This window comes from Hemiscyllium ocellatum, chromosome 5, assembly GCF_020745735.1.
Source record: "Hemiscyllium ocellatum isolate sHemOce1 chromosome 5, sHemOce1.pat.X.cur, whole genome shotgun sequence".
NCBI lineage: Eukaryota > Metazoa > Chordata > Chondrichthyes > Orectolobiformes > Hemiscylliidae > Hemiscyllium > Hemiscyllium ocellatum.
This window is the reverse complement of record NC_083405.1, coordinates 93,814,455-93,838,435: the sequence shown is the minus strand read 5'-3', so window position 1 is coordinate 93,838,435 and position 23,981 is coordinate 93,814,455. Positions and strand designations below refer to the sequence as shown.

The 23,981-nt window shown below is 42.1% G+C and overlaps 1 protein-coding gene across 1 annotated transcript in view; it reads right to left on the bottom strand.

The window, feature by feature from the left end:
• Positions 1–12,909: 12,909 nt before the first annotated feature.
• Positions 12,910–23,981, bottom strand: part of spag6 (sperm associated antigen 6) — a 188,355-nt gene continuing 177,283 nt past the window's right edge. Inside the window, exon 11 of the mRNA XM_060825574.1 lies at positions 12,910–13,008. Within this exon, the coding sequence (XP_060681557.1) occupies positions 12,942–13,008 (67 nt within the window). The 3' untranslated portion in view covers positions 12,910–12,941. The remainder of the gene's footprint in view (positions 13,009–23,981) is intronic.

Genomic DNA, 23,981 nt, shown 5'->3' with positions numbered 1-23,981 from the left:
CCCAAACCCCATAGTTACCACATGCCATAACCCACACCCAGACACACCCCACATCCTGGCCTGTGCACTCCAACTGATAAGGCAAATGAATTTGCAGTGATTTTTTTTCGGAGTTCGGTTAAGAGACAGAAAATCTATTAAAATCTTGTTTCAGGACAGACATATACTATACTCGCCTCTGGGTGATGTCGCTGGCAGAGGCTACCCACCTAGCCGCAATGGGTCACCAATGACACAAAAAAGTGATGGCGCTAGTGAGATCTTTTCCACTAAAAGTGCATTTACCAGGAGGCAGTATCAGCCAGGAAGCCAGAGATTGTTCCTCCTCACTCATAGCAGCACAGACCTACAGGGGCATTGCCAACCTGTGGAGTGATTCAGTAGGTAAGGACTTGGCCTTAATCACTATTCTGATCTTACTGCCTACTCTAGGAAAATTCCCTGGCAGTGGGAACATATCAGCCTCCAATTGATTTTGCGTCTTCGTGGAAGTGGGTGTCATTGGCTGGGCTGTAAGATTGTAACTTCGGTTAGATCTCTAATTGGCATCAAGAAGATGGTGGCAAGTTGCCTTCCTGAACCAGCCCAGTCGATCTGATGGGGGTGCTCTCACATTGCTGTTAGGAAGGTGGTTTCCAGGATTCCTTCAGTGGCAATGAAGAAATGGAGATATTTTGTTACAATGTTGGAATGGTTTGTGGCTTGCAGCTTTCAGAATATGGTGGTGCTCCATTCATTTTTTGCTGTTGCCCTCCGAGATGATGGTGGGAGTGAAGAATTTACAAGTTGTTATCCAGGAAGGCCTGATGAGTTGGTGCAGTGCATCTGGTTTATATACATACTTCATCCACTGTCGATCAGCCTCAGACCTGCTCTTGTAGCCACTGTAGTTACACAGCTAGTCCATTTCAGTTTCTGGTGAAGGACGTTGACAGTGGGGGACTCAGTGATGGTCATATAGCATTAGCTGAAGTTACTATGAAAGTCCCACCGTCTCAACCTTGCCCTTCATGAGGTGTGCTATTTCTTGGGTTAAACTCACTACTAGTCATCTCTTTCCCATGACAACTGTGGTATCTGAAATGTACTTGCTTTCTCTAAACAGATGCCACCAGATCTGCTGAGTTTTTTCCAGCAATTTCTGTTGTATACTCTGGGTGAAAATATTTTTCTTAAAATCCCCTCTAAACCTCCTGCCTTTCACCATAAAATGATACCCCTTGTTATAGATTTATGCACCTGTGGTGCCATTGAATGTAAAGGGCAATGCTTAGATTAGTTTTGTTAGTGAAAATGGTCATTGCTTAACGTGCCAGTTACCAAGCCAAACCTAACTGCTGCCCAGGTCCTGTTGCACATGGACAATTACGGAACTCCAAAAGGCCCCATCCAACACCCTCCCTCCATTCAAGGTTGAAAACATCACCGCCCCTCCCCCCAACCCCCCACGACAATGGAGCATTTTTCAGGGCGACGAATGACGAGTCTGCCAAGGGATCCTCAATCAATGGATTCCCGGAGGGATCTGCTGGGCAGCAGGTTCACTTGATCCCCCAGTGGGCGGCTGGGCCAGCAGCAGTGATCCCTTTGTTCAGCTGTGAGAGCGGCGAGGGCATTTCTGTGACGCGCTGTGTTGCTCCAGTCCCACATCCATTGGCTCTGGCCGCCAGCATCTGCACTCCTGGCTGTCTCCAACAGCCCACAGCACAGAGAGCGCCCCCAGGGGGGCTGCCGCTTCACTCAGGAAACCGAGCTGGTGAAAGCGGCTCGACTTAATCCAGTATCCTCATAAATCGCCTCAACACCATACCGATTCAGCACATTTTTTCCCCCCTCCAAACTGATTAAGTTGTTTTTATTTTGTAGATAAATGACTGGCGCACAATAGAAACGCGCGGTTGTGAACTAATTCAGGGGGGGAATTGGACAATGCATGTTCCGAACGTTTCCCTGGCCCTGGCTGGGACTCGGTTCTATTTCCATCTGCACGAACTGCTCTTGCCCAGCACGGTTGTGTGAACAGTAGGGGCCAGGCTTTTCAAGTGAAGGCCTGTGGGACTGCAGCTGCAGCACGGTGCCCGTCCCCGGGAGGGTTTTTAAACCCCAGCAGTTAGTCCTTCACGGAGTGTGAATATCTACCGCACAATGACTCGGGATTAACAACCACAACCCGGTCTGTGTGAACCCGGCCACTTGGGAGAGCAATGTGCTCGCCATTCCCGTGACTCCTCAATCATTTGAGTGGTTAAAGTAAATGTGGCAGATCATAACATGAAGACATGTCCACCCAATGATTCGAACGACTCCACCCAAACTGTTGCAATTATACATCTGCTAACAGCGTAACTCATATGGACTGTTACATTGTGAGGACTTTGATATAAATGAGTTATAAAATGTGAATACAGACGCTATATCTCATGATGGATGTTCCATAACATTGCATTTCGACAGTAACACATTGATAGCTATTCCTCTGGACATGGGCCAGGAGCCAATGGCACTGAGTTGCGTGTGAATTATTTACAACGCCAAGATTTACGAATCTTCCATGATCAGAGATCCGAAAGTCTTGGAAGAACATGGATTATAATCTCAATATTTTCATTTGCCGTAATGCTCATGTGATGTGCTGTTAGGCTTGGAGTATTCCCGAAACTGGGAGGAATACATGAGCAATTTCTGGAATTTGATGGCGTTTTGGATTCCATAGAGAGAAGAGCTCAATGGTTTCAACTACTCGAGGCAAAAGGTCACACGTTCTGTGGCCACACTTTAAAATGGACGGGGGCTAGTTCATATTGATGATTATATGCGCAGGGCCGGGGATTGCCCGCCCAGCTATGTATAACAAAAGCAGACGCTGCCGGAGAAACTCAGCAGGTCTGGCAGCATTTGTGGAGAGAAATCTAAGTTAACGTTTCGGGTCCATTAATCCTCCTTCAGCACATTCTGACTAAACGTTAACTCTGCTTTGTCTCCACAGATGCTGCCAGACCTGCTGAGTTTCTCCAGTAATTTGATTTTTCTTCAGATTACTATTTAACGGCTTTTGGACCATAACTTTTTGTTTTTTTTAAAAATCAAGCTGAATCAAAGTTATAAAACAGCATACGACCTATAGTAACATCTGACCAGCATGAACAATCCGAAAGGCTAATTTACATAATTGGTTAAAAATGTTTATGCAATGTGACTCTATAAAGGATACAAAGAAAACGCATGAAAGCACTGAGTCATAGGAGTGTAGTGATCGAGGCCGGTAACCGAACAATTCACCAGCGATTTGTCAAGCGTTAGGAAGAGGCTGAAATTACAACGGTCAGCAAGATGTCAATTAAAAGATAACCTGGCCATAATATGGAACGAAATTGCAAATCCATGCAGTCAGTTATTACTTAGGCAGGGCGCTGGGGAATGTCAGGATGTGGGTGGGAATTGCCTAAAGGGATGGATGAGAAGGCGGTTCAGAGTCCAGGTGACCTTGCATTAGTTGTTACTTAATTGGCATCTCACCCTCAAAATGTTGCAAATTAAGACATGACGGTTCTCTGTAGCAAATAGGACTGGCCATAGATGCAGCGCAATGAACTGATTTAGTTGGAGGGCAGTGGGGATGGCTCAAGTGGGCGCGTGAGAAGCAGAACTAAACAGGAAAAGATTTTAACATTCGCAATGAGCACTTACTGTTAAAACAAAAAACTGCGGGTTACATCGTAACAGTTCATGGTCACCTTCATATATAAATGACCTTTAATTTAAAAGGTCTTTTCAAAGGTATGATTGGTATCCCACCACTTCTAAAAGTCTGCTCACCACATTACAATAATTTAATGTCTGTTGCCCTTTACAATCATTATCATTTAGCTTAAAAATCAAAAGCTCCGGGGATCTGTTGCCTCTAAGTATATCCACAGGAATTCAAGAAAAATACTTTAATCCCATTTGGAAGGAGAGCCACACATGCAGGACAGAATGTTCTTTTTAGATTAAAGGGCGGAAGCGTGATCGCTGATCAAGATTGGTTTACAATGGAGAAGTTAAACACTGTAAATGCAGGCATTAATCGCCGGCCTTCTGCTGAAACCAAAATGAGGAAACTATTACGGAGCTATTGGAATGACTCAAGAAATGTCTTTATTTACAACCCTACCTGCATTGGTCCGTTTAGCAGTGACACCAAGAACCATAAAACATTTATAAGATCCAGAACCATTCTCGAATCGATGGTGTCTAATTTGAGAATGAACAGCTGCAGTTTTACACAATGAGGCTTTATGGTGCCAAATTAATTGATTCATTTCGACGTGAGCGGCGTGTGAGGGCCAAGGATTAATTAGTTATTAAGTATCACCTTTAAAGATAATGTGTCCAAATTACATCAAAAAAAAACAAACTGGAGAAAGTAACTAGGCAAACTAAACCAGCTTCCAATAGCACGTAGAGACAAAAAAAACCCCTGCAAATGCTGGACTCCAAAGTAGACAGGCAGGAGGCTGGAAGAATACAGCATGCAAAATACAACCACCTAATTACAATGGTCGCATAACACTACATCTCAGCTGGAGAGGATCCATTTAAACTTGTAAAACAAACTAATCACTATAGAATGCAAAACCGATTCAGTTAAAAATCACACAACACCAAGTCATAGTCCAACAGGTTTAATTGAAAGCACTAGCTTTCGGAGCGTCGCTCCTTCATCAGGAGGTTGTGACAATCACCTGATGGAGGAGCGAATCACCTGATGAAGGAGCAGCGCTCTGAAAGTTAGTGCTTCCAATTAAACCTGTTGGACTATAACCTGGCGTTCTGTGATTTTTAACTTTGAATTAACTGGATGTTCAATTAATACGATCACATTAAAATCATTAGGGAAACATACGAATTACACAAATTCATTCCACTGGTTATGCAATGAAAATATGAATGCATTACCATTCTATTTGGGAACAATATAGGGAAACGCCTATAAGCCATTGCCTGCCACGCTTATGTGAGTTGGTTTAAACAGATCACATGAATTATTCATGGTCGTGTTGAGAATATTGATTGTTGGACGTCACTGAGTAACCCTTTTCAGTTAAATGAAATTTCGACCTGACCACGCGTGTAGGGGGCAATCTTATTTTTTTCCTTTCTGAACAAATGATCCAATGGGTCTGATCCCCTGACATTGGTTCTGAAATTACCACCTGGAATGTTAGGGAAATATCTGAAATTTCTCCTTCGTCTATTTTACTTGAGGTGTTAACCCAGTTCCCAAAAGGTTGACCCCTCTGTCAAAATAAAGTCAAACGAGGTTTTTCAAACTTCAGGTTAACTCGATAGGTTACTTCAAAACCGTTGGTTATGCAACATGTATGCTAACTGCCTGAAGTATGGGACTGGAAATACACACCCGCCTCTACCAAATTCAACAGAGATAAACGCAATCGGCCTAAATTTGGTGTAAGAAATGTTATCTCTATTCACAATTAACGAGGCTGATACAAGCACGAGTCCGATATTATAGAAATCCAGACTACGCAGTTTTGACTGTTTTTCACGCCTGGCGGTTAACATATAGAAAATACATTATATTCTCAATAATGAGTGATATTTCAAATACACAGGTGGTGGTAGGGTCAGGGGCTGGGGGGGTGAGTGGGAGGTGGAGGCAGTGGAAGATTGAATTACATCCCGTCATTTAAAAATAACTGCCTCTGGAAATAGCAGGGTGTTAATTCCAGATAGCAGGTTCAACAATATCTCCCTATTGATATCCCACTGCCTTATTTTGATAGAGATGGTTCAGCAGTTGATTTCGAAAATAAAAATGTATCCAACGGATTTGCCCCAACTGCAGAAAAATAAATCGTATGTTTTTCCAAAGATAGTTTCAATTTTTGAGTTAATCAAATATTCCTTAAACATGACAATGCTCAGAAACGAAGCCACCAACAGCGCCTGCTGGGTGCCATGTTCCATCTAATGATACCTACAGCCGGTTTCGTCTTACATCTGTCCCTTTAAGTTCACTGCACTCTCTTTTCGAATATTCGTGGATAAGGGTTATTTTTCACACACATGGAAATTGGCAATGTCACCTAATGCATTGAAATACTCAAAACTAGATTTATTAGGATAAATGGTTTATTTATCTTATATTCATAAAGCTAACTTCCGCAAGTTTTTTGTGCCAACGACTTTGTTCATTGGCAAATTGAACTGCACGAGGTATCGAACATTGTAATTCCATTTCTGTGTATCTGAGTACTTGTGAAGGTGAACTACATGTCTTGGTCTATTTTCAGTACTTTGTTCGGTTGCACTCGGTGCGACATTTATTTCAGACTTTCTCTGGTGTAAATAGCACTGAACGGGACTGATAGTTTATTCTTCCTGTGTTGTCATCCTCATTACCCGGAAAGAGTTCGTTCACACTAAAGCATTGCAACCCTTTTCACCAACTCTTCGACATTAACCCTAACACCAGACTGTGGCTAAAATGTTTGAAAACGACAGAAAGTCTCCACAAGAACGAATGATTTTGTTCAGTGGCATATGATAGCCATTCTTATGTTAGTCCATATATGTCGTGTACTTTCCATCTTTTATATGAATTCCGAGATTTTCACACAATGTTATTTATTTCCGTCGTAGTTATACAGACACTTGCTTATATTTTGATGTTATGTGGTTTCTATTCCGTTTGTAAGAAACTATTTTCCGTCTTTACCAGAACAGTGTGTGAATAGGCCGGCAGAGGGCGATCAAGACTTGTGTTTGCACATTTTTGTATGGCATTTTATTAATGGAAATAAGTTAATTAAGTTTTCAACAAAACGGGACTTGGTCAGCTATTTGCCAGCTCAAAATTACGTCAATTTTTGATTTGCAAGCCGTGACTTTTTTTTGAGGGAATCCGTGAAAGCAAACAAAACATTCTGTAATTCCATGATATATTATTATATTTTCATGAGCAAACAGCTCAACAATTTTGCCAGAACAAAATGAAATACTGTGGTTGCATAAAATCATAAAGTAGAAACGGAAATTGGTGGATATATTCAGCAGGACAGGTCGTATTCGTGGAGAGAAAACGAGAGTTAACGTGACATGACAGGTCAATGACCTTGAGTCAGAACTCAGTGTGTGATTTAATCATTTTGCTTCTGAAGTTTGCGTCCCTTTTAGGTAAATAAGTAGTTTAAACATGTAAACACAAAATCACCAAAATAGCCAGATTTATCATCTTTACGACAGAGAAATGAAACTGGACTATGGCTAAATATTGTAGGGTATGTTCTGTGAGCTGTGAGAAATGTTAACAAAAGTCGAAAGTTGTTTTAAAAAGTGAACCTGGAAAATGATCTGAAATTTCAAATATAAGACAACTTGATCGACAAACTTAACGTGACAATGGGTATTTAATTGAAGCTAAGAAACCAAGTTAATAAATCATTTGATAAACTAATTACTTTGTATCTCGTTAGAGCTTTTGGCCTTTCCGGGGTTACTGGGAACCAGCATCATTTTGAAATAGTACTCAGCAATTAAAAACAAAATTACTTTTATGAATCCTGAAGACGTTTGGGAAATGGTGCGACCAAAGTCAGTGTTGAACAGACAACATACATAAGTTCACAAAAAAATGTAATTTAGAGTACTTTATAATGACCACGTTTAACTTCCGTCGAAACAATAAGCGACACAAGTTCGTGATGTTTTTCATTTTATATTCCTCATCAAACCACATTTGTGGAGCATAGACTGTCTCTGTCGACTCTGCCCTATGTTATAAAGGTTTAATTATGTGTACTAACAGTTTGGTGAACAGTTTAAACTTTTCACGTGAATTCTTGATTAGCTGCGAGTGACCAGAGGATGTACATTGAGTGACCATTGAGATGTACAGCACGGAAACAGACCCTTCGGTCCAACTCGTCCCTGCCGACCAGATATCCATCACACAAAATGATGTTGTGTCTTAATTTTAGCGATATAAGTTCCTTTTTATAATAACTTGGTTTTGAATGGTAAGAAGTTATTGCAAAGCTATGAAGTAATCAGTAAAGGCAAGTAATGTTCTGATAATGTAAATGGTGCTGTACAAAACTATTGCTGCAACTTAATGTAATTATAATTATAAAGTTATTAATCGTTTTACAGTTCACCACATGACATTGCTACTGTCACTGAGGCATTCTGTTGAAGATCGGTATGATCTACGATACAGAAAATTCTTTTCTCGATACTAATAGGTTGTTCCATAGGGCTTGGGCCTGAAATGTTTAGGAGCATGATCTAGATCCGAAATTGCAGTTTTGATACCAAACTATGGTTGTGCAGAGAAGATAATGGCTGAGAAACACTGACTGGCCAATCAGTATGATGTCAGTAAGAAAAGTTTTGTACGCCTTTGGGTGTTGAAACGGAAATATTAAACACCGAGGGATTTTACATATGTACGGAAAGGTACTACAATACCTTGAACTGGTTAAAGGCTACATTCTTCTGCTGGTGATAGCCTTGTTGTGAGTGGCGATGGCTAAGAATTCATTCATTCATTCCCCTTCGCTTGATAGGGATGAGTGGAGCATGCTACAATGAAATAATAGTTCCTCCTTTTTAACCTGTTGGGGGCTCGGGCATGTACACAGCAACAAACGGATGAGTTTTATTTCAATAAATTGTCATAATTTTTAAAATAATTATATGCGGAGGGCTTGGGCTGCAGTGACAAAGTAGAATCGGAGGGTGGGTGTACGGCTGAAAGGAAGAATCCCAGTCAAGTGAAACCTTGGTCCCAAGGTATGATCAGAAATTGGTACAAAGGAACCCCCACACACACATTCTGCTCCGCCAGACATTTTTGCACAATAACTTTAAAAAATCCTAATATCTAATGTCAGTTTTATACAATAAATAGAAATATTGCGAATGAAGTCAGACGGGGTGTAAGTGCCGGCATTCGAGCAACAGAACATGTAGAGGGATGAGTGTTTCATCCAAAAACTCTCCTCCTGGCCGCACCATTTGCTGCTGTTTATTAGCTCGGTTTGGTTTTAATCAGAACTGACTTGAAATGGGGTTACACACATACAGTAATGCGAATGGTTAAAATACTGTACAGTTATAGGATGTTACTGTACAGGAAGAGGCTGTTCGGCCCAGTCTACTTGTTCAGGCCATCCGCAGGAGCAAGTCGTCTCCCTGTTTCTCTCTGCCTCCTTCCCCCGGTCTCCCTCCAGGCCTGCATCTTTTTCCCATTCCGATAATGATCCAAATTTCCTTTTGAAACCTTAACTGATTCCTGACTCCTCCACACTCTCTGGCAGTGCATTCCAGAGCCGAACGACTTGTCCATTGAAAAAGTTGACCTTGATGTGTGTGTAACTTCTATAACTGGATTTACGCCTGTGTCCTCGGGTTCGGGATTTGTCTACCAGTGGGAACAGTTTCTCCAGCTGTAACTTGTCCAGGCCCTTCGTGGCCTCGGAGTATCTCGCTAAAGTCTCATCTCAGCCTTCTCTTTTTCTAAAGGGAAGAGTGTACAGTAGCAACATTGTAGGCAATCGGTCATTGTACTGAATGCTGAATATTCACCTTCCATATAGTGCACCCCTCCTCCCACCCCCATACACACACACACACACACACGATGAGTCAAAACAGTTTAAAACAGGAAAATAAAAGAACGAACTGCAGATCTGGAAATCTGAAGCAAAGAAAACCAAAAAAATGCTGGAAAAATTCATCAGGTCTGACAATACTGGGAGAGAAAACGGAGGTAACGCTTCGTCAGAACTTTCTGAAGAAGGGTCACTGGACCCAAAACCTTAACTCAGTTTCTCTCTCCACAGGTGCTGCCAGACCTGCTGAGTTCTTTCAGCAATTTGTTTCAGGCTAAAACGGGTCTGTTCTGTGACCCACACTGTATTTAAGTAAACTGTAGGTGGATCTTTAAACGATTTTGGACGAGGCAACCCCACAAACAGGGGTATATTTTCCGGTGAAAAATCGAGAGACATATTACAGTGGGTTTGCAGACATCTTCAGGTTGATCGCAATTACTGCTCCCCGATAGGTTTGACGCTGTTCAGAAAATGTGTGGCTTGCCCTTATATAACCCAAGCGAGCGGTTCCCTCTCACGCCGTCGTTATTTATCGGCGATTGCTTCTAGACGGTATCTAAGTAATCAGATTTCAAGAGCCGGGCGATCCGGAACCTTTACAGGAGACCACCTTTACTCAGGCTCCCAGGTTGTTCTGGGCTTCTCCGCGCCTGCTCCACTGAGAGGAGGCAGCTGCCAACAGCGAGAGAGAGCTGAGGCGATGGAAACGAAAAGACACCTCTGGGCTGGTCTGGTGTCCCCCTCTCACCAAACCCAACACCTCGGTGAGCTGTGAGAGGGGGAACGGGTCATTTCATTCTGAGATGGCTGATGGGTGGAGTAGTTTCGGGTTACAGCGATCAGCAGTAAAGCAAGCAGAGAGAGAGGGGCTGGGAGATCCCGCTTGGTTACAGTTCCACACAAGGATGGCATTGTTCGGCAGAGGATCGGAGCGAGTCTCGGGCTCCAAGCTCACAGCGTGGCGGGCCCCCTGACCTGGCACCCAACAGCTGCATGTCAGCAACACCTGACACACACACACACACACACACAGCTACAACCGGCCCAGTGTCCGCGGATGAAGCTTCCCCACCGCCCCCCACACCCCCGCCCGATTATGAACCCCCCCAGTTCCCCCTCCCCCCCAAGATGATGAAATCCCAGAACCCAGCAAAACGCGGGAACCACTTTTGGAAGGCTCGGGAGGTTACACCAATGGGCCGGAATCCCAGTGATGTACAAGACTGTTTCACCAGCCCGACGTGAGAACAAAAAAAAGGAACTCCTGATCGTTTTGTCCAAAGGGAAACCAAAGGTTTAACCCTCCTGTCCAGGCGTTTAATTTGAACCTTTAGCCGTGAAGGAAGCGGGGGTCTGCGAAGGGAAGGCACAGGTTTTGCCGCCGACCTTATGGAAGGATGTACTAAAACCACTCAGTCTGTGGCGGGCTCGGCTTCTACATTCTGCAGAATCTCACACCCGTCCGTCAGCCTTTGAAATGGCAACTGAATAAAACCAATTGTACAACAGCACTCTGCAGGTCCACGTTCAACCATGTGCAGTTCCCCCTCCCCACAGACCAGCTCAGTTTTTACACCGTGCAGCGTCACTCTCCATGTAATTTTATGGGTTACACTAAACTGGAAGGATATGTTATGCAGCGACATTTCAATTGTCACAACCACGTTCAAACAACTACCATGAATAAAGGATTGCACGTTCAATATTTTCCGTTCGATATGTAATATACAAGTAATATACCAAAGCAAAACTGAAATAAGGCCTAAATATTCGGCAAAATGGCAAACGAGAGACGGGTCCGAATACGAAGAATGTGATTCCTCCAAATCTGAAGGAATTAAATCTTGCTGCATGCCACCAACTAATTCAAAATCCTTCGTTTGTAAACAGCAAGATGGTCCGGAGTTAAAAGAGAATGGGTTGAAGTCAATCATAGCCAACAGGCCAGGCAATGTTACTCCAACGCTGTATAAATACAAATGGACTTCCACCCGAACATTAGGCATACAAGAAACTACTGTCCCACATTTGAGCAGGGTTGTTAAGAAAGATTATGGTGTTTTGGCTTTCATTAACAGGGGGATTGAGTTTAAAAGTTGTGAGATCTTGTTGCAGCTCTATAAACCTTTGGTTAGACTGCAACTGGAATACTGTGTCCAGTTCTGGTCACCCTATTATAGGAAAGATGTGGATGCTTTGGAGAGGGTACAGAGGAGGTTTACCAGGTTGCTGCCTGGAATGGAGGGCTTATCTTACAAAGAGAGGTTGACTGAGATCGGACTTTTTTCATTGGAAAAAGAAGGAAGAGAGGGGACCTAATTGAGGTGTACAAGATAATGAGAGGCATAGATAGAGTTGATAGCCAGAAATTTTTCCCAAGGCAGAAATTGTTAACACGAGGGGTCATAGTTTTAAGCTGTTTGGCGGAAAGTATAGAGGGGATGTCAGAGGCGGGTTCTTTACGCAGAGAGTTGTGAGAGCATGGAATGCGTTGCCAGCAGTTGTGGAAGCGAGGTCACTGGGGATAGTTAAGAGACTGCTGGTCATGCATATGGTCACAGAAATTTGAGGGTTCATACATTAGGTTTACCTTACATGAGGATCAATGGTCAGCACAACATCATGGGCTGAAGGGCCTGTTCTGTGCAGTACTGTTCTATGTTCTATTAGTATTAATAGCAAATACAAAGCTGCAATGGGCAGATGCACTTGTAATAACCTGGACTATATCATGTTTTGAAGGCATTAATTTTATTGAAGTAATTAAACTAATCCTAATAGTTTTCATTGCACTCCACCTGACGTGCAATCTTGGTGAATAATCAAAGCAATACACAATTATAAAGAGCTGACTATCAACAAACATTTCAGATCTGGATCACCACCTTCACTACTGTAAGTGAACTAAGGAGCTTCAAAAGGTCATAAAAATGTTTAAATTTGCAGGTCACAGAATATAATAGAGGCCAGTGAAACCTGGCTTCACAAATATTGATGAAAATTTACAGCCTGTCTAACCATAATATAGAAAATTCTTTTTGTAAAATGCAATTTTATTGAGACAGGTGAAGTATTGCAAAAATAACCATCAGTAAAAAACCCCTGGTACACTGAAATACGAATTATACATTTATGTTTGTAAAGGTGCTTATTTTTATTTTCAAATTTGAGATGAATTTGCTTTAAAGGTGAGAAGGGATGGACAGGAAGTTAGGGCATAATTTACTGTAAACTATATAGGAAATATTAGCAAAATGAGTAGAGACTTCAAGACTTTAGTAGCAGGAGAACCAAAGATTGAAATAATATCCACAGTGTTTCTCAAAGAGCTGGTTGGTAGTTTTCCACTCTTTCTAACAGTGCATCTGAATATCCGGGAGAGTAATATCTGGAAAAAAATGACATAATTTATTCTTAAATATGATTCAAGATTAAAATCTTGAAATGTAATGAATACACAATAACAAATTGTATCTCTTTCCCTGTAACATCATTCAACTCTCCAATCCTCCAAAAACATTCTGTTGTTCAATTCTGGCCTCTTAGAATCATAGAATCCCTACAGTGTGGAAACAGGCTATTTGACCCAACAAGTCCGCACCATATGTCTGAAGAATAATCCACCCAGACCCATTCTCCTACCTTATTACTCTACATTTACCCTGACTAATGCACCTAACCTATACATCTTAGGACATTATGGGCAATTTAGCATGGCCAATTCACCTAACCTGCACATCTTTGGATCGTAAGAGGAAACCCACGCAAACACGGGGAGAATGTGAACTTCACACAGACAGTCGCCTGAAGCTGGAATCGAACCCTGGTTCCTGGCGCTGTGAGCCACTGTGCTGCCCTAATTTCCCCAATTTCCTTTGGGGATCCTGCCTTCAGATAGCTGCACAAGAAACTCTGAAATATCCACTGTGTATTCCTGCTTTAAGATGTTCCTCAAATCTAATTCTTCAACCAATCTTTCAGCTATCCATCCCAATACCTTGCTATGTGTCTCAGTGTCAAATTTTATTCGACGGGGCACCATGGATTTACCACATTAAAGATGCTTTATATGTAAGATGTTATTTCAAAAACATTTCACATGCTAAAATCATAGCACAGAGGAAAATACTGCTAAAATATTAATTAATTAAAGGTAATTCTGCTATAACGCGACAGTTGCATTCCTCTACAACCTAGTGCTATAAAAAAGTACCGCTGTAGATGATCACTACACCTGTTCGGTAGAAGGTTTGCCTTAGTGGAATACTGCGTGCAATTCTGGTCTCCTTCCTATCGGAAAGATATTATGAAACTTGAAAGGGTTCAGAAATGATTTACAAGGATGTTGCCAGAGTTGGAGGATTTGAGCTATAGGGAGAGGCTGAACAGGCTGGGACTGTTTTCCCTGGAGCGTTGGAGGCAGAGGTGTGACCTTATAGAAGTTTACAAAATTATAGAACATAGAACATAGAAGGATACAGCGCAGTACAGGCCCTTCGGCCCTCGATGTTGCGCCGACCGAATCCTACCTAACCTATACTAGCCCAATAACTTCCAAATGCCTATCCAATGCCCGCTTAAATGACCATAAAGAAGGAGAGTTCACCACTGATACGGGCAGGGCATTCCATGAACTCACAACCCGCTGTGTGAAGAATCTACCCCTAACATCTGTCCTACACCTACCACCCCTTAATTTAAAGCTATGTCCCCTAGTAACCCCTGACTCCATTAGCGGTAAAAGGTTCTTAGTATCTACCCTATCTAAACCCCTAATCATCTTATACACTTCTATCAGATCTCCCCTAAACCTTCTCTTCTCCAATGAGAACAGCCCCAAGTGCCTCAGCCTTTCCTCATACGATCTTCCTACCATTCCAGGCAACATCCTGGTAAACCTCCTCTGCACTCGTTCTAAAGCTTCCACATCCTTCCTATAGTATGGCGACCAAAACTGCACACAATACTCCAGATGAGGCCGCACCAGAGTCTTATACAACTGCAACATGACCTCAGGACTCCGGAACTCAATTCCTCTGCCAATAAAGCCCAGTACACCATATGCCTTCCTCACAGCACTATTTACCTGGGTGGCAACTTTCAGAGATCTGTGTACATGGACACCAAGATCCCTCTGCTCATCCACACTACCAAGTAGCCTACCATTAGCCCAGTAATCCATCATCTTGTTATTCCTACCAAAGTGAACGACTTCGCACTTAGCTACATTGAATTCCATTTGCCACATTTCCGCCCAGCTCTGCAACTTATCTATATACTCTGCAACTTATCTATATACTCTGCAACTTATCTATATGCTCTGCAACTTATCTATATATATTATGAGGGGTATGGATAGAGTAAATAGGCAAAATCTTTTCCGTGGGGTCGGGGAGTCCAGAACTAGAGGGCATAGGTTTAGGGTGAGAGGGGAAAGATATAAAAGAGACCTACGGGGCAACTTTTTCACACAGAGGGTGGTACGTGTATGGAATGAGCTGCCAGAGGAAGTGGTGGAGGCTGTTACAATTTCAACATTTAAGAGGCATTTGGATGAGTATTTGAATAGGAAGGGTTTGGAGGGATATGGGCCGAGTACTGGCAGTTGGGGCGAGATTGGGTTGGGATATCTGGTCAGGGTTGGACCGAAGGGTCTGTTTCCATGCTGTACATCTCTATGACTCTATAACACCCACAATTCGTCAATCATGTTATAGCCAATTTGCATTGACGAAACGTGCGCTATACCAGAACGACCTGTACTTATTCTGGTTATATTTAGAATCACTTCTAACGATTCACTTACAAAAGTCCAGCAATTGACACCCAAAAACAGTATTAACATTGTCATCGTAGCTGGCTTGGATCACTCTACATAGAATCATAGAGTTATACAGCATGGAAACAGACCCTTCGGTCCAATCCGTCCATGCCGACCAGATATCCCAACCCAATCACCAATTCAATCTGTGCGAATACTCACTTTAGGAAATGCTTTAAATTAAAAGTGGAACGGCTTCACCACCAGATGTTCAGCTGACAATGAAACATATGTGCTCGGTGAAGCTGGAGGTTCAGTGGACTAATGGGGAAATGTGAAAGCAACATTGCTAATTCAGCGTACTGTGAGAATTTGGAATACATAAAAAGAAAATCTGAGAATTTGATCATATAATGAAATGCACAATGCAGCTTGATAAAGCACAGCTGGAAGCTGTTTGGGGATATAGTGCATTGAAATGTTGTGAGTCAAAGGAGACAGCTTCCATTTATTCATTCCCCTCACAGTGAACTCTCAACCTTAGATCTATTGGATGTTGGGTAGGAAAATTGAGAAAGGAGGAAAAGATCACAAATGTGGTTCAGATGCAGATCAGCCATAATCTAATTAAATGTACATTAATAGTCAACAATGGTTCTTAATATTTCTCATCTTCCTAAATGGAAATTTTGTTATTTAAGAATATGTTTATGTATTGTATTGAACTAAAAATTTATTTGGATACATCAATCCAGTTTAACATGTCTAGCTTATATCTCACAGTGGTCTCATCAAACTTACTTAAGTTTAAAACTTTGATTTATCTGTGATCTTTCTCTTTCTTGAACTGGATAACAGCTATATTTTATGTGCAAACTATTTCTTTACTGTCAGACATGTATTGTCATTCCTTCATTTTGCCACATCAAAGTTATCATACTTCCTCTTGAACAGGAGTTTAGGAGTACTTCCATTAAGAAAAAACAAATTTGAATTTCACTTAAACTAAGTTAGCTTTAAGGCTCTTACTGAAATTTAAGCCATTAGTCTTGCTCCCAATCCTCTCTCCCTCAAATGCAAAACTGAATCATGTTGTGATTGCTAATAAGTGATGCCTTTACAATGAGGTCATTGATTGGATGGGAGATGGAACATGAGGAGGGGAAATGCGAGGCTATGCACTTTGGCAGGAAGATTAGAGGAGCAGAATATTATTTAAATAGGGAAACAGTGCAGAAATCTACAGAACAGAGGGATTTGGAGTCCTTGTGCATGATTCATAAAAAGCTAGCATACAAATTCAGCGGGAAAATAGTAAAGGCAAATGGGATATTAGCCTTTATTTCCAAGGGAATGGAATATAAACTGAGATTTGCTAAAACTTTACAATGCACTAGTCAGATCACAGCTGAAAATTGTGGACAATTTTAGGCTTCTTATCTGAGGAAAGATATATTGGCATTGGAGGTAGTTCAGTGATGACTCACTAAGCTGATCCCAGGTTTGAATGGACTATCTTATGAGGAGAAGTTGTGTAGATTGTGTCAGGATTTATTGGAATAGAGAAGAATGAGAGGCAATTTAATTGAAATATACAAGATATTTAGAGGGCTTAACAGGGAAATGTTGAAAGGTTATTTCTTCTTGTGGAAAAGTCTAGGACCAGACAGCAAAATCTCAAAATAATGGGTTATGTATTGAAGACAGAGATGAGAAATTTCTTCTGTCAGATGGCTGTGAATCTGTGGAATTCTTTCCCATAGAGAACTAAAAAGGTTGGGTCATTAAGTATATTCAAGGTTGAGATTTTAATCAGTAAGGGGATCAAGGGTTATAGGGAAAAGGCAGGATAGTGAAGCTGAGGATTATCAGATCAACCATGATCTCCTTGATGGACAGAGCAGATGTGATGGGCATAATGGCCTACTTCTGCTCCTATGTCTTAAGGTCCCAAAGCCTTAACCATATTTCATTGCAGAATATAAAACCTTGTATAGCTTGCTTCTGGTTGGCCTCAGAATGTGATTCTATCTAAAACACAATGAGCTCTAGGCTACTTTGCTCATCTGATTTTTCCAGTTTGAATCAAGTCCTCTTTGATTATCACAGAACCTTTCTGACAAGTTTCATGCCTTCTCATGAAAACTGACAAAGCTGTCAGCAAATGCTGGGCCTACCTCATTGTAACACCACTTTTTGAGTGAGTATAGTGTCATTGAAACTGAACCAAGCAAGTTGCTAAATCCATGAGGTTGATGAAAATAGATTCAGATACTGGTAACACACCTAGATTGCCATGATATAGTGGTCTTGTGCAAACATCAATGGCTTCCATGAGTGGTGTGAATAGGCTACACTGCATATCATGCAAACTCATAGAAGGGGCTAGAACAGCCACTTTTGACCCGGAGTGGTATCCAATCTTTCCACCTAAGATTACACTTGACAGGGAACATGCCCTAGAACTTTGAGAAGCTAGCCATCTCATGTTGCAAGTTTGGAGTAAACACGTGAATGGTATTCTCCACCAATAGGATGCTAATGTCACACCATTAAGATATTCTGCCTACCGCATTAAGATCAGGTGATAACCATGATAAGGAGGTGTCAGTGTTGGATTGGGGTGGACGAGGTTAGAAGGCACATAAAGTCAAAGAGACATACAACACGGAAACAGACCCTTTGGTTCAACTCATCCATGCCGATCTGATATCCCAACCCAATCTAGTCCCACTTGCTAGCACCCGGCCCACATCCCTTTAAACTCTTCCTATTTATATATGTATTCAGATGCCTTTTAAATGCTGCAATTGTACCAACCTCCACCAGTTCCTCTGACAGCTCATTCCATACATGTCCCACCCTCTAAGTAAAAACATTGCCCTTTATGTCTCTTTTAGATCTTTCCTCTCTCATCCTAAACCTATGCCCTCTAGTTCTGGACTCCCCGTCCCTAGGAAAAAGACTTTGCCTACTTATCCTATCCATGCTTCTCATGACGTTATAGACCTCTATAAGGTCACCCCTCAGCCTCCAACACTCCAGGGAAAACAGCCCTAGCCTATTCACCCTCTCCCTATAGCTCAAATCCTCAAACCCTGGAAACATCCTTGTAAATCTTTTCAGAACCCTTTCAAGTTTCACAACATCCTTCTGATAGGAAGAAGACCAAAATTGCATGCAATATTCTAAACGTGGCCTAATCAATGTCCTGCACAGCCGCAACATGACCTCCTAACTCCTGTACTCAATACTCTGACCGAGAAAGGAAAGCATACCAAACACCTTCTTCACTATCCTATCGACCTGCACTCCAAGGTCTCTTTGTTTAGCAACACTCCTGAGGACCTTACCATTAAGTGTATAAGTCATGCTCAGATTTGCTTTTCCAAACTGCAAAACCTCGCATTTATCTGAATTAAACTCCATCTGCCACTCCTCAGCCCATTGGCCCATCTAATCAAGATCCTTTTGTACATAGAACATAGAAAAATACAGCACAGTACAGGCCCTTTTGCCCTCGATGTTGCACCATCCCAAGCCCACCTAACCTACACTAACCCACTATCCTCCGTATGCTATCCAATGCCCGTTTAAATGCCTATAAAGAAGGAGAGTCCACCACTGCTACTGGCAGGGCATTCCATGAACTCATGATTCGCTGAGTAAAGAATCTACCCCTAACATCTGTCCTATACCAACCTCCCCTTAATTTAAAGCTATGCCCCCTCGTAATAGCTGACTCCATATGTGGAAAAAGGTTCTCATTGTCAACCCTATCTAAACCCCTAATCATATTGTACACCTCTATCAAGTCACCCCTAAACCTTCTTTTCTCCAATGAAAACAGCCCCAAGTGCCTCAGCCTTTCCTCATACGATCTTCCTATCATACCAGGCAACATCCTGGTAAACCTCCTCTGCACCCGTTCCAGTGCTTCCACATCCTTCCTATAATATGGCAACCAAAACTGCACACAATACTCCAGATGTGGCCGCACCAGAGTCTTATACAACTGCAACATGACCTCAGGACTCCGGAACTCAATTCCTCTACTAATAAAAGCCAGTACGTCATATGCCTTCTTCACAGCACTATTTACCTGGGTGGCAACTTTCAGAGATCTGTGTGCATGGACACCAAGATCCCTTTGCTCATCCACACTACCAAGTATCTGAGGTAACCTTCTTCACGGTCCACTACACCTCCAATTTTGGTGTCATCTGCAAACTTACTAACGATACGTCTTATGCTCACATCCAAATCATTTATGTAAATGACAAAAAGTTGAGGACCCAGCACCAATCCTTGTGGCACTCCACTGGTCACAGGCTTCCAGTCTGAAAAACAACCCTCCACCACCACCCTCTGTCTACTACCTTTGAGCCAGTTATGTATCCAAATGGCTAGTTCTCCCAGTATTCCATGAGCTCTAACCTTGCTAAACAGTCTCCCATGGGGAACCTTGTCGAATTCCTTACTGAAGTCCATATAGATCACATCTACTGCTCTGCCCTCAATCCTCTTTGATACTTCTTCAAAAAACTCATTCAAGTTTGTGAGACATGATTTCCCACGCACAAAGCCATGCTGACTATCCCTAATCAGTCCTTGCTTTTCCAAATACATGTACACTCTGTCCCTCAGGATTCCCTCCAACAACTTGCCCACCACTGATGTCAGGTTCACTGGTCTATAGTTCCCTGGCTTGTCCTTATCACCTTTCTTAAACAGTGGCACCATATTAGCCAATCTCCAGTCTTCCAGCACTCACCTGTGACTATCGATGATACAAATATCTCAGCAAGATGTCCAGCAATCACTTACCTAGCTTCCCGCAGAACTCTAGGGTATACCTGATCAGGTTTTGGGGATTTATCCACTTTTATGCATATCAAGAAATCCAGCACTTCCTCCTCTGTAATATGGACATTTTTCAAGATGTCACCATCTATTTCCCTACATTCTATATCTTCCAAGTCCTTTTACACAGTAAACACTGATGCAAAATACTTGTTTAGTATCTCCCCCATCTCCTGCGACTCCACAAAAAGGCCATCTTGCTGATTTTTGAGGGGCCTTATTCTCTCCCTAGTTACCTCTTAATTGCACTCCTACTGCCTTTGTATACTTCGCAGGATTTATTTGATCTCTGCTGTCCATACTTGACATATGCTTCCTTCTTTTTCTTAACCAAAACCTCAATTTGTCTAGTCATCCAGCATTCCCTACACCTACCAGTTTTTCCTTTCATCCTGACAGGAATATACTTTCTCTGGATTCTCATTATCTCATTTCTGAAGGCTTCCCATTTTCCAGCCGTCCCTTTACCTGCAAACATCTGCCCCAAATAAGCTTTTGAAAGTTCTTGCCTATTACCTCCAAAATTGGCCTTCCTCCAATTTAGATCTTCAACTTTTAGATCTGGTCTATCCTTTTCCATCACGATTTTAAAACTAATAGAATTATGGTTGCTGGCCCCAAAGTTCTCCCCCACTGACACCTCATTCACTTGCCCTGCCTTATTTCACAAGGATAGGTCAAGTTTTGCACCTTCTCTAGTAGGTACATCCACATACTGAAACAGAAAATGTTCTTGTACATGCTTAACAAATTCCTCTCTAGCTAAACCCTTAACACTATCGCAGTCCCAGTCTATGTTTGGAAAGTTAATATCCCCTGCCATAACCACCTTATTATTCTTGACACCAAGTCTTCATCCAAAAGGTTTATTTGAAACCACAAACTTTTGGAGCACTGCTCTTTCGTCAGGCAAAGTGAAGAAAAGCACACAGGCACAGAATTTATCGACAGATCAAAAGATCATACAAATAGTATGGGTAGAATGTCAACAGGTTGAATAATAAGTCTCTGCAGATGATCTAAAGTGTCAGATGGTGTGAGTTAAGTGTCAACAGCTGAACAGCAAGTGAAGTGATGGCCTATATAATCCGATTAACTCAGTCTCTCACTACCACAAGCCCATGGATAACTTCATGAGACTGCACTTCTCTAGCTTCCACTCTAAACATATTAAATAAGCCATCCCCTACAGACACTCTGTTTACACAGGATCTGCTCAGGTGAGGAGGACCATGATGGACACCTAAAGATGCTGAAAGATACCCTCATAAGTACAGGATATGATGCTCAGCTCATCAATCCCCAGTTCTGATGTGCCACAGTGCAAAACCGCAACAACCTCCTCAGAAGGCAGACACGCGATATGGCCAATAGAGTACCTTTCATTGTCCAGTACTTACCTGGAGTGGATAGACAATGCCACGTTCTTTGCAGGCCTCAACATGTCATTGATGACGATGAACATCTCGCCAAGGTCACCCCTACGCCTTTACTTCTTGCATTCAAAGAACCACCAAACCTTAAACAGATCATCATTCGCAGCATACTACGCTGATCAACCTGGCCTTGGCAACTCTGCAAGATATGTCAGATCATCAACATGGATACTACCATCACACATGGGAACACCACCTACCATGTACACAGCAGATACTCATGTGACTCGGTAATGTTGTCTATTTCATACGCTGCAGTCAAGGATAGCCCGAGGCATGGTACATTGGTGTAACCAAGTAGACACTATGGCAATGGAATGCCATAGGAATTCACAACACAGGAATGTTTCCTCCCAGTCGGGAAACTCTTCAGCGGTCGAGGACATATAGACTCTGATCGTTGGGTAAGCATCCTCCAAGCCGGACTTCGAGATATACAACAATGCAAAGTCACTGAGCAGAAACAGATAGCCAAGTTCTGTGCCCATGAAGATGGCCTCAACCATGATCTTGGATTCATGTCATGCTACATGTGGCCTCTTTTGTACCTGTAAAATCTTCCTTACTGCTCTGTTTTGATACCTACTTATTAATTTGGTCAGACCCTTGGCATATGACTCTGATACCTACCATTCCAGTTATTTAGTTTGTCTCTAAATTTCAATTTTTTATAATTATCTCTCTGCCTCATTTAATCAAATTCTGGTCATCCCTTTGCTTGTTACTCAGCTATTGACACTTTACTCACACGGTCTAACACTCTTGGTCAGCTGCAGACTGACTGTTCGACACTCCACTCATGCCATTTGTATGACCTTTTGATTTCTCTGTCAGTAAATTCTGTGTCTATGTGCTTCCCTCTCACTTCACCTGACAAAGGGGCCGCGCTCCGAAATCTTGCGATATCAAATAAATCTGTCGGATTATAACCTGGTGTCATGTGACTTCTGACTTTGTTCACCCATTCCAACACCGGCACCTCCACATTCCAATTAATTAAGGCAGAGAGATAAGTACAAAAAAGTAAAAATAAGATGGTGCTGGAGGCAAACCAAATGGCTGAATAACATGATGAGTATAAAAGTTGCATGCCGAGGGTCTAACCACAGTAACAAGTAATCCAAAATCATACAAACTAATTAAAGTAGAGAGATTATAACAAGTTATCAAGATGATAGTGTCAAAACAGGAGAGTAAGGAAGATTTTACAGAGACAGAACAGTACGGTGGGGTTCCATGTAACGTAACATGAACACAAAATCATGGTTGAGACCATTTTCATGGGTACGGAATTTGGCGATCAATTCTTGCTTGACGATTCTGTTTTGTTGTATATCTTGAAGGTTGCCTTGGAGGACACTTGCCCGAAGATCGGAGGCTGAATTCCCTTGACTGTTGAAGTGTCCCTCGACTGGGAGGGAACATTCCCATCTGGTGATTGTTGTGCAGCGTCCACTCATCCATTGCCATAGTGTCTGCATTGGCTTGCCAATATACCATGCCTTGGGGCATCCTTGCCTGCAGCATATGAGGTTGACAAAATTGGCTGAATCATATGAGTATCTGCCGTGACCATGGTGGGTGGTGTTCCCATGTGTGATTGCAGCAGCCATGTTGATGATCTGACATGTCTTGCAGAGGTTATCCTGACAGAGTTGTGTAGTGTTGTGATGAATAGTGTCCTGAAAGCATGGTAGTTTGCTGAAATCAATGGTCTGTTTAAGGTTTGTCAGTTGTTTAAAGGCAAGAAGTGAAAATGTAGGGATGATGTTGGTGAGATGTTCGTCATCATTGATGGCATGTTGAAGGTTGCAAAGAACACAGTGTACTTCCGCTCCAGAGAAGTACTGAATGACGAAGGGTACTGTATCAGTTGTATCCTGCGTCTGTCTTCTGAGGAAGTAATTGTGGTATTTTGCTGTGGCACGTTGGACCTGGCGATTGATAAGTTGAGCATCATATCCTGTTTTTATGAAGGCTTTAAGTGTCCATTTCATTCCTCTTCATCTGAGCAGATCGTGTATATGCAGGGCTTGTCCATAATTTATATAGTTTTGAATTACTTGTTTCTTTGGTTGGATCCTTGGCATGTAACTCTTATACCTATCGTGTTATTCTAGCCATTTGGTTTGTCTCCAGCATGACCTTATTTTTAATTTTTTGTATTTATCTCTCTGCCTCAATTAATCAGAATACAGGTAATCCTTTCACTTGCTATTCAGTTGATGACACTTTATTCACACCATCTGACACTTCTGATTACTTGCAAAGACTTATTATTCAGCCTGTCGACACTCCACT